At 33.5% G+C, this 12063-nt stretch overlaps 1 protein-coding gene and 1 long non-coding RNA gene across 2 annotated transcripts; one reads left to right on the top strand and one right to left on the bottom strand.

The window, feature by feature from the left end:
* LOC109828824 lies at positions 2869 to 3805 on the top strand. Its single transcript, XR_002243860.1, has 2 exons — positions 2869 to 2958; positions 3430 to 3805. It is a non-coding gene; the product is annotated as an uncharacterized LOC109828824 (long non-coding RNA).
* LOC109838472 (probable galacturonosyltransferase 11) lies at positions 7422 to 8211 on the bottom strand. The gene is given in 2 exon segments (XM_020406917.1): positions 7422 to 7740; positions 7743 to 8211. Coding segments are annotated over 2 exon segments (657 nt in total). The 3' UTR covers positions 7422 to 7552.

The following is a 12063-nucleotide window of genomic DNA, read 5'->3' on the forward strand; positions in this document are numbered from 1 at the left end:
GCTACAGAAACTGGTTTTCAAAAAAGACTTCCCAAATGTAAAATATCATTATTTTGTAAGGAGGTCCAAAACATAGAAATGTAAACATATGAATTTTGACATTTTGCCTAAACCATATTTTGAAACTTCACAAAATGATTGTATAGACTTGAAGAAAGATGTAAACTATTGTTATAAGGTCTATAAACAATGAATATATTATTTTATCAAAATACACATATAATGCACTAAAACATGATTTCATTGAACTAAATAAAATTGATATTGATGAAATCATATATATATGCATATAATTATGAAACAAGAAATGTATTTTTTGAAAACTATCAAACCAAAACATATATGTATATATATAACTATATATATAGAAAACCAAAACGTGTATGTGTGTATATGATTGAGCTTAAAGTACTAACACACATAATATAAACTCCTAAACTAAATTACTCAAGCTTGATGAAGGTCTTCAATGAGCTCAACTTGGACACTTATGGATGAAGCTTGAACTTGGATCTTTAACTTGAATTGTGTAGGCTTCAACCACTATTCCACCAACCTCCATTGGATATCATCGTTGAAGCGCAATTCCATCCATCCTCCAACATATTGTTTGCCTAGAATAAATATAAAACACAAACACTAGATAAAAAATATTAGATGTAAATTATTTGTTAAATCATCATCAAAACAAGAAGGCCAATAATATTTATTAGGACATTTTGATAGGGCGAGCAATCTCTATACTTATTTATCCATGCTTATTTATAGGGGGAGCTTTCACTCTCTTTATTCTTTTATTTTCCCCTTTTTGATGTTGTCAAAGGGGGTGAAATATTATGAGTATGAATTTCTTGTTTATATGTATGATAATTATAATTTGTATATTCATTTCCTCTCATGCATATATCTCTTTTTGTAAATTATTTATCATCATAAAAAATGGGGAAATTGTTGGGTCCTTTTATTTTGATGATGATTAACAAACAAATTATAACTAATGTTGTTTGTCTAGTATTTGTGTTTTATATTTATTTTAGGTAAACAACATGTTAGAGGTTGGTTGGATTGCGCCCTCACGATGATATCAAAAGGAGGTTGACGGAATATCGGAGTGAAGCCAATACATTCAAGTCAAGTCCAAGTTTAAGCTTCATCCACAATCAAGACGAGCTTCATGAAGATCAATTGCCTTGGGTATATTAGTTTAGGTTTATGTTTTGTATGCTTATGCTTTAAGCTCAAATGGTGCACGTACACATTTTCTTGATTTATTGACTATTATACATCCATTTGAGATCATAACGTGTTTTAAGATTATTGACTTAATATAACTAGTTTACATCTTTTAAAAAGTCTATTAATCCATTTAAAAGAATTTTCAAACTTGTTTAAACTAGTTTTATCAAAATCAAGTTTTAATAAGTTCATGTTCGTGCATGTTTTTGTAAAATAGATGAGTTTTCACAATCGGGAAATGAAATTTAAAAAATTTCTTCATTTACATATTTATATTCATATATACAAATATTTTCCCAATTTTTATTATTTTTAGAGTTGTTTTGTTATTTTCAATTGAATTTACAAAAATAAGTTTTTAGTAGTTTTTCAAAAACTATAATATCTATGTTCAAATAATTATTTCACACAAATAGGAAGTGATATGTAAGAAATTATTTCTCTAACTTGTTTATCATCATGTTTAGAAACTTCCCTCAAATTTTCATAATTTTTGGAGTTGATTTACTATTTTCAATTGATTTTACAAACCCAGATACATAAAAATTTTAGAATCTGCCAAAACTGTTCAACGGTCGACTTCATCAGTCAACTAATGACATCATTAGTCGACTAATGACATGTTTTTAGCCTATAATGGCTAGCTTTCCAGATTTTATCTTTTTATAATTTTTTCTTGGATTTTTAATGGTTTTTGGGGTTGTTTCATAAGTCTATAAATACCCCATGCCCTCATACTTCTAAACTATACAAGATAATTGTTTAAATAAGTTTAAGGGTGTTTTGTGTTTGTTTAAAAGAGTCACTAGTAGAAAATAACGTATCCTAGATGGATTATTCTAGACAGAATTTTTTTCATCTAGTTTGCTAAACTAGACGGAAAATTTTCGTCTAGAGTAATCCGTCTAGGATAAAACATGCTAGACGGAAATGTCCGTCTAAGATAGCAAAGTAGACGGTTTATTTTTTTATTTTTTTTAAAAATTTATCAAGTATCCTAGACGGGAATTTTTGTCTAGGATGTGTCCTTGACGAAAATTTCCGTCTAGGATACTTAGACCATTTAAAAAAAATTGGTCCATTAAAACTCCTCCCGCCCTCCTTTCCCCCCAAAATCGAAAATTTCTTTCCCCCAAAATAAAAAATTTTAGGAACCCCCCAACCCCCTCCCCCATCCTTCAATTTCAGGAACCCCCTCAATCCTCAACTTCAAGCTCTCCCCCTCATCTTCGATCATCTGAGACATCATCACCAACAAAATCCCTGCCGCCGACCGCCGCGGGCGTCCCCCCCCACCTCCTCGGATGGCCAAGATGATCTCTTTGTGGTCATGGTCGGCGTAGAAGATGTAGGTGGGGGGGGGGGGCAGTTGCCGTGGGTTTGCTCGTAGGTGACGCGCTTTGACGAGCCACGAGGGTTCATCTGGTAGCCGCGGGGCTGAGGGGGTACCTAGGGTTCACGAGGTCGGGCTCGTAGATGGTGAGGATTGCAGCGATAGAGGCGGGGGGATCGGGGCAAACTCCTCGGTGGTGTGCAAGGGGGGCACGTGTCGGAGTCGTAGGCGCCGATGTAGGTCAGGCGCTTCTAGGCCCAGCGTGAAAAGCCGAGCAGACGACCCGCACTACAAGGCCGCAGGAGACTTACTCGACCTCTTGAAGAGATCTTGAGGGATCTTAACAAGAGAGTCCCCGACAGCCTCATCAAGAACAATTCCATCTTGTGGTATTTGATCTCCCTCTCTCTTCCGTTGAGCGCGTGCTTTTTTTGTGTTGATCTGATTGCTTATGTGCAAAATTTATGCGTGCTTGGTAAACTGCTAGTGTGGCTATCTTGTAGAGTCTGCTTTGGTTGTGTAGTGCTTGATTTTTTTGGATATTTGCATGCCAATTGTGCGTGCTTGGTGCTTGTGAAAATGCCCGGTCTTTTCTTTGTCCATCTAAGGGGTATTGGATGGAGGTGATCTCAGAGGTGAGAAGTTAATGAGGTGTTTCATTTGATTTTATTTTACATCTTGTGAATTGTTTTCGCAGCTGTTTATAGCCTTCTCTTCACGCTCCTACTCTTGTGCGTGTGTGCGTAAGAACTTATGTTTCCTTAGAACTCAGTGCTAATTCTTTGGCAATCAGTTCTGTTTAAATTATTTTTGAAATCTGGTGTTGTGCACATACATAAAAAACTTGTGGTTCACTTTAGAGTTTCAGAACATCTAGGAAGAGTGGATTTCACAAAGCTGGTTTTAGAACGAGAGATCTAAACAAGACCAAAGCGAGGCGATTTCACTGAAGCCTGAGGACCGATGACGAAACTTTGGTGGGATTTCTGGACTTATTGTCATTTTTCTCCAGATATTAATCAGAACGAGAGATCGTGAGCAGTTTAGTTTGCAGAACGAGAGGTTGAAGAAAGCCAAAAATGGAGCGGCCTGCTTCTTTGGATGAATACGAGAAGCTCGTCATCCGCATGAATACTCCTCGGTAATTTCATAGCCATTGTAAATAATTTATGTAAAAGTTTGTAAACAATTTATGTATCTCTCTATTATTTTGGTAAATATATTATTTGAATATAATTAGATTTGATATTAGAATATAATTAGATTGTGTTGGACATGAATATAATTTTTTGTTGTTCAATATTGTGTATATGAACCTAAAGTAAATTCTGCAAAAAACAAAAAAAAATACTGTAGTATAGCATCCTAGACGGAATTTTCATCTAGGATGCTCAAAATTCTGTCTAGGATGCTTTTAAAAAAAATAAAATAAGCCTCCTAGACGGAATTTCCGTCTAGGATGAGTATCCTAGACAGAATTTTCATCTAAGATATCCATCCTAGACGGAAATTTTTTCCATCTAGGATGGATATCCTAGACGGAAATTTTTTCCATCTAGGATGGATATCCTAGATGGAAATTCCGTCTAGGATGTATTCTAGACGGTTTTGAATTCCGTTTAGAATAATCCGTCTAGGATGTATTCTAGACGGAATTTCCTTCTAGAAATCCTAGACGGAAACTTCCTAGACGCGTATTCTAGACGGAATTCCGTCTAGGATACTCATCTTAGACGGAATTCTGATTTTTCTAGTCAGAATTTTCCGTCTAGGATGCCTCATTTTTTACTTGTGAGTGTTTACAAGATTAGTTTTGTGAAGAAATTTTCACAAGGGCTTGAGGAGATCATCAATTGTGTTTGGACATTTAACTCATCTCCTCTCTCTCTTGTCATCATAGAGAAGTTTTTCTAAACTCATTCTAGCTATTTATTGTTTTGTTTATAATTTCCATAAGCTAGATTTATATTGAGTTTAGTTTGTCTTATTTAATCTCTTTGTTACACCCACACCCACATTGAGCTTATTGTATTTACATACATAGTATAATTTGGGGTTGTGGGTTAGTGACTTAGAGAGTGAGCTTATATTGTATTCTCACCTTGTTTAGAGAACAAATCATTTGTTGTTAGCGAGCTTAATTATGAGGATTCACTTTGTATTGCACAAATACACTAAGAGGAGTGTAGATGTGAGAGATGTGGTCGGTCTCAAGAGGAGTGTGGTCGGAGGTAATGCCTAGAGGGTGGGTCATAATTCCGAGAACTTGAGGGAGACACGTGAAAGGCCAACACTTGAGTTAGGATTTGTGTAGTTACATTGTGAGATTGTGAACGTTGATCGGTGAGCGTTGAAAACCGATATTGTGTGGTGTAAACGTTTTCGGTTGATCATTGAAAATCGGTGTGATAGTGGATTTCTCCTCGGGAGTGGGGAGTGGAGACGTAGGGCAGAAGGTCCAAACTCTGTGATTATATTGTGTGTTTGCATTGTTTATATTACCCTATCACAATTGTATCTTTTGTTTATCTTGTTTCACCCTTGTTTATATTGTTTATCCTTGCATATAATTATTGCATATCATTCTTGCTAGGATATTTGTTAATTAGTTTTAATTTGATATAAATCGGATTAGATTAGCATAAACCCTATTCAACCCCCTCTAGGTTTCCTTCCTAGTGGTATTAGGGTGCTTTCAATTGGTATCTGAGCACTTTCAATTGATATCAAAGCTTGGTGCTCTTTTATTTAAGGTTTAATCGCCTTGAGTTAAAGATCCAAGTTATCTTTTTATGCTAATCTAGTTTTGAGATTTATTGTTATCTTGCTTGCATACATATAGATATTATGGATATGAATAGTGCATCTTGTTTAGGCTATGATCCTAGTGGTTCTCCAAAATATAGAAACTTCCCTTACGATCATTTAGCCAAATTTTGTTTTGATTTAAAGAGTGTTTCACATTTGCAAAATAATTTTAAAAGACCATCCATGTTTGCAAATGTTTCCCGTGCATACACATGTGGTCAACAAAAACAAATATGTCGCTTTCATTGCACATATTACAATCGAAAGGGTCATTTGAGTGATTTTTGTTATGACCGTGTCCGTTTATTAAATGAGCCCGAAAGGGTTCATAACCCTAAAGCATTGAGCTTAAATGATAGGGGTCATGTCCCTAGACTCTTAGGTATCAAGAGTAATTGTGTACCAAAATTTGTTTGATCTTTAAGAACAAATTTTTTTGTTTCATGTTCTTAAAGAAGTTTTTTTAGTTTTTCAAATCCATAGTTCATGATTCTTGTATGTTTCAAAATCTTAATTTGAACTATGGAGAGTTTGGTTTGATATGCAGTTTTAGATTCATTGTAAATCACTTATATGATAACTTTTATGTGTTTGTGCTTATGGATCATCTATTTGTGCTTTATAATGTATTCTTTATATGGTTTGATCAAAATTTTCAAAGAAAAGTTGCTTTCTTGATCAAACATATTTTTATATATATACTTTGTTTTGATGAGAGCTTTGTGTTTATATAACCCCCCGGGCCCCCCCAGGTTTATTAGGTGTTTATTCCCAAATCTTGTTTACCAGGTGCTACAAATTTTTATATGGGTTAGAACAAGCTCAAGAGCTTGATGTATTTCCTCTCTTGCTTTATATGGTTTACTTTTATGGATTTCATTTGATTTATGATTTCATTTGAGTGATTTTTTTTCATTTGAAAACATTTTACATGATTCTCATGTTCTTTTTTTTTTTTGGTTTCATAATCTACTTTTATACATGACTTTTATGTTTGTATAATGAGACATTATTTCATAATGATATATCAATATGTGCTCTTATTATCTTTTTGTATGTGAGTTATACCTAGCATGTTTTTCTATATCTATGTTTGCTCACATATGTATGCATTAGTATTCATTGCATATATTCATTAAGGCATTTTGATAGGGAGAGCAATCCCTATACTTATTTTATACTCACCCGTGTTTATTTGTAGGGGAAGCTTTCACTCTCTTTATTCTTTTGTTTTCCCCTTTTTGATGTTGTCAAAAGGGGAGAAATATTATGAGTATGAATTTCTTATTTACTAGTATTTAAACCCGTGCAAAGCACGGTTTCTAAAAGATTTTCTGAAAATAGTAAACATGTTACCAAAATAAAATATTTTGCTTTAGATATGAAGTATATGGGTACTATTTGTTTTTTTATTATTCGATATCGGATTTCAAGGATATAATAGCTTGTTCCTGCTCCTAATTAGTATGAAAGAACAACGATATGATGAATGTCCCTTCATCACACAAATGAAAGAAAGAAAAATCCGAGGCATATTTACATTTGGTACTGCTGATTATTTATCCCCATCTGGTTCTCTAGCAGCGAAGCCTTCAGAGCAAGGAACAACCTCATTTCAGGAATTCAAGTAAAGTATCCGTACAGCTTAAGGCACGAAAACTACATAACATTTATCTTCTTAACAAAGATATGTTGTTTTTAAGTTTTACCAATTTTTCACAGCAAAATGCATAGTATAGATCAAATAAAGATTATAAATAGCGTTACCCAAGCAAGGAGCCTCACTCTCACAATACTTCAAGAAAAAACACCGATGATATTTGTAAAATTCTCTGATATACAATCACATTCCAAAACCTTAACTCAATTACAGAATTTCCTTTGTCTCAAAGAAAAGAAAAGAAAAATATTACAGAATTACCACGACTCAAAAGGCATTATATTTCCTATCTCAAAAATTATTGTAATATCCTCCAAAATGAATTACCCCGGAACCATATGATCCAACAAACCGGACACTATTTCATTGTATACATACCATTTCTTTTTTTTCCCCGACACTTACAAAAGAGAAATTGTGATAACAATGGGGGAAATAAGATATAATAAATCTAAATCTAAAATTTTAGCACTCTAAACAAAAACATGAACGAAGCAAAGAAAAATCGCATTGCTTCAGTGCATAAAACAATCTTTGAGGTATGGATGTGCAAAATTCACATACCGTTCCCACAAATGCCTATACCTGCTGATTGCCAACTTCAGCCATGGCTTCATATTCCCATTGAAGTGCACAACTGCAGCACTCTCTATTAATCTATCATCAATCTCCAAGTCATAGCCTAAACCAAGCACATGCATCTTCTATCCAATGGCTCGACTAAACCATAGAATGTTAGAAGCCCAGCGGGAAGCGTGCCAGTTTTCCAAAGCATTCTGTCAGCATTCTGCTCTTGCCAGTTGTGATATCGAGATGTTACATTAGCTCTCTTCCATGCTATCAGATCGAAAATATTCATCCCGATTGCCCATCCACAAGCTTGAGGATCAAACTTAGCGCTAATCCTCGTATCTGAGAAATTAAGATACCTGTAGAACCGATGAAATCCTTCAAGGCAAGTCTCTACAGCTCCATTCACATTACCATGCAAATCTAGCGAAAACAGAACAGTTAAATCCTTTTGGACAACAACATCATCATCGAGAAGCACTACTTTTTCAAGAGAAGGATGTATTTCTGGGAGGTAGAATCTCAAGTGGTTCAGCAAGGACACAAATTTGGGGTTCCTAAACTTTGCTTCATCATTTTGATCATTACCTCCAAAGTAGTTCATTTAGTACTTGAAATTTATATGCGATCAAGTTTGATTCATTAGTTCATTTAGTATTGTTTAAATAATTCCAGTGTTTGGCTTATAAATGAATATAATTTAACCAAAGGTATGTTTGATTTTTTATAAACTAACATTGTTAAACATAGTAAATGATCTTGGTATCATGTTAAACATAATAAATGATATATTTGAACATTGTTAAAAATGATAAATGAGCATAACAAATAAAACTCAGTATACACTGAATTTTTGTGTGATAAGAGCAACACAACTTACATAACTTTCGGTTCAAATAAATTAAAAAGAACAAAATTAAAAACTAATCTATGTTAATTTATTTTAATCCATTGACATTCTTAAGCATAATACAAAAAATAACAAACAACTTATTTATCCTTTCTTCAATATCCATTGCACAAATGAAATATTCTTTATGTAAAAGTAGATCAAATAGAAGAAAATGAAACCAAAAGGACTGGATCTAGCTCAGGATGTTCTTAATTATTCAAAAGCTAATATACTTGTACAATCTAATTTCCAATTCTACGAAAACATACTTACCAATTGTCTGACACCATATGGCTCAACTGCATATATTTGTATACATAATGGTAGATCCATGATAGCGTTTAAAGTCTCATAATTACATAGACCACAAAGACTCGCAAATTACTTGCCATAAGAATATACTAAGACAACAGACAAAATCAATCACGACATCTCAAATTAAACAGCTACCTCATGTTATTCCAAAATTCAAATGCAATGACAAATGTTTAGTCTTTGTGGTCATGTAAGTGAAGCTTAAACAAATGTTTACACACATGTCTTAGTTGTAACTGGGATTTTATTAGATTTGACAGTTTTGGACATGGTATTTACAATCACAGAAGGGAGAAATTTGACATTAAAGTAATTAATTTCAAGTCAGAACACATCATTGAAATCCGCTAAAACCTCACATTCATTAAGGAGGTAAAATGAAAATTTGACTCTCTAAAACATTTAAATTTCATAAATATCATAACTATATCATTTGCTTGCCCTCAGTTTTGATTGCTTTGGTTCTATTGTTTCTTTCTGGTGAGTAAAGCACAGAGAAATGTCCTTAGCAAGCAACATGAATCTCTTATGAATTTATAGCATGCTGTGTATTTCTACTTTTGTTCTTAACATTTCTTGCATTTTTGCAAGCCAGTAGGAACCATTGCAAGCAGATCTTTGCCACCTAGTAATAACCTGCAATGTACTAATCCATACAATTAAATGGCAAACCACTACAGTCCATGTAATGTATGACATCTAAAGCATTCACAGTAAAAAATTTAATATCGCAAATACACTGCATGCTATAAATTCATAAGAGATTCGTATTGCTTGGTAGGGACAATTCTCTACTCCTTACTCACCACAAAATAGAGAATAAAACCAAAGCAATCAAAACTGAGGGCAAACAAATGTCATACTTATGAAATTTGATGCGGTCAACTACCTATGAAAAAAAAATTGCGTATTAATTTAAGGATCATAAGATGAAATATGATTATGTAATAAAAAAAATTTGAAATAGATTGCAACATTGAGTAGAAATTAAATTATGAAATCTAATCAGAAATTAAAATAGGAAATTTGATTATTACTAATTTAAGGATAAAGATTAAAAGATATAATTTGAGGAAATTTAATTGAAATTTATGGATTAGAATATGAAATTTGATAAGAGACTTAAAGAAGTAAATATGAGGAATTAAAATTTGAAAATTAAGAAGATGAGGTATTAACATGACGGAATTGATGTAGGTATACCTGGATTTAGATGCTTTGATCCCATGAATCACTGAGATAACTGGAAATTGTTGTAAAGAATGTGGAATTTGATTGTAGAGATCTCTCAAAAATATAGCGCTGGCGATCACGAAGGTTCTGGTGACCAAAATATATGGGTAGTTTGAGATCCGTGAGAGTGCTGACCCACCGCGGTCGGTGGTTCTGTCCCCTTACCTCCTTTCTATTTATCTCTGGCTTTTATCACTCATCCCCTTCTTCCCCCATTTTCCCAATAAATTATTTCTAAAAAAACTGTAATTTTTCTAGTAATATATAATTAGGGTTTGACCTTCGATTTGTTCGATCTCGGAAGCGATTCAATCGATGGAACCCGATTCTTGGACTCGATTGTCTGCTGCATCGAAGCGCCATCAATCTGCTCTTCAATCGCGATACGGTGAGTCCTCGATGAAACCCTAGTTCGTGAGGTTGATTGGGGATTTGAGTGGTTGTTTGATGGGGCTTTTGGTGTTCAGATCTGTACCTAGGGTTTGAAGAAGTCGATGGAGGCGATGAGGAGCCTCGAGCGGAGTTCTTCGCTTGCCCGTTTTGTTCCGAGGATTTCGATATCATTGGGCTTTGTTGTCATATTAATGATGAACATCCAGTTGAGGCGAAGAATGGGGTAAAAATTTGTTATTTGTGTTGGAAGGCCCTTCGTTCATCTTGTGTGAGAGAGAGAGAGAACGTGGGGACGTGGGGGGAGAGAGAACGTGGGGTGGGGGGATGAGGTTCTGGTGGTTTTTCAAAAAAAAAATAGTATGAGGGTATGACGTGGCCACTTTTGATTGGTCCACTTAAGATTTACTGTTCATTAGACCTTTTTGATTGTTCTCCTTTAGTAATGAAGAAGTAGATATACATGATAATTATAATTTGTATATTCATTTCCTCTCATGCATATATCTCTTTTTGTAAATTGTTTGTCATCATAAAAAACAGGGAGATTGTTGGGTCCTTTTGTTTTGATGATGATTAACAAATAATTTATAACTAATGTTGTTTGTCTAGTGTTTGTGTTTTGAATTTATTCTAGGCAAATAACATGTTAGAGGTTGGTTGGATTGCGCTCTCATGATGATATCAAAAGGAGGTTAGCGGAATATCAGAGTGAAGCCAATGCATTCAAGTCAAGTTCAAGTTCAAGCTCCATCCACAATCAAGACGAGCTTAATGAAGATCAATTGCCTTGGGTATATTAGTTTATGATTATATTTTGTATGCTTATGCTTTAAGCTCAAATGGTGCACGTACATGTTTTCTTGATTTATTGACTATTATACATCCATTTGAGATAATAATGTGTTTTCGGATTATTGAATTAATATAACTAGTTTACATCTTTTAAAAAGTCTATTAATCCATTTAAAATAAGTTTCAAACTTGTTTGAACTCGTTTTATCAAAATCAAGTTTTAATAAGTTCATGTCCGTGCATGTTTTTGTAAAACAGATGAGTTTTCACAATTAGGAAATGAAATTTTAAAAATTTCTTTGTTTACATGTTTATATTCATATATACAAACATTTTCCCAATTTTTATTATTTTTGGAGTTGTTTTATTATTTTCAATTGAATTTATAAAAACAAGTTTTTAGTAGTTTTTCAGAATCTGTAATATCTGTGTTCAAATAATTATTTCTCATAACTGGGAAGTGATATTTAAGAAATTATTTCTCTATCATGTTTAGAAACTTCACTTAAAATTTCATAATTTTTGGAGTTGAGTTATAATTTTTAATTGATTTTACAAAACTAGATACGTAAAAATTCCTGAATCTGCCAAAACTGTTCAACGGTCGACTTCATCAGTCGACTGATGACATCATCAGTTGACTGATGACATGTTTTCAGCCTATAATAGCTAGTTTTCTAGATTTTATATTTTTTAGATTTTTCTTGGATTTTTAATGGTTTTTGGGGTTGTTTCATAAGCCTATAAATACCCCTTGCCCTCATACTTCTAAACTATCCAAGAGAATTGTTTAAACAAATTTAAGGGTGTTTTTTGTTTATTTAAAAGAGT

The sequence above is a fragment of the Asparagus officinalis genome, chromosome 1 (assembly GCF_001876935.1).
Source record: "Asparagus officinalis chromosome 1, Aspof.V1, whole genome shotgun sequence".
NCBI classification, from domain to species: domain Eukaryota; kingdom Viridiplantae; phylum Streptophyta; class Magnoliopsida; order Asparagales; family Asparagaceae; genus Asparagus; species Asparagus officinalis.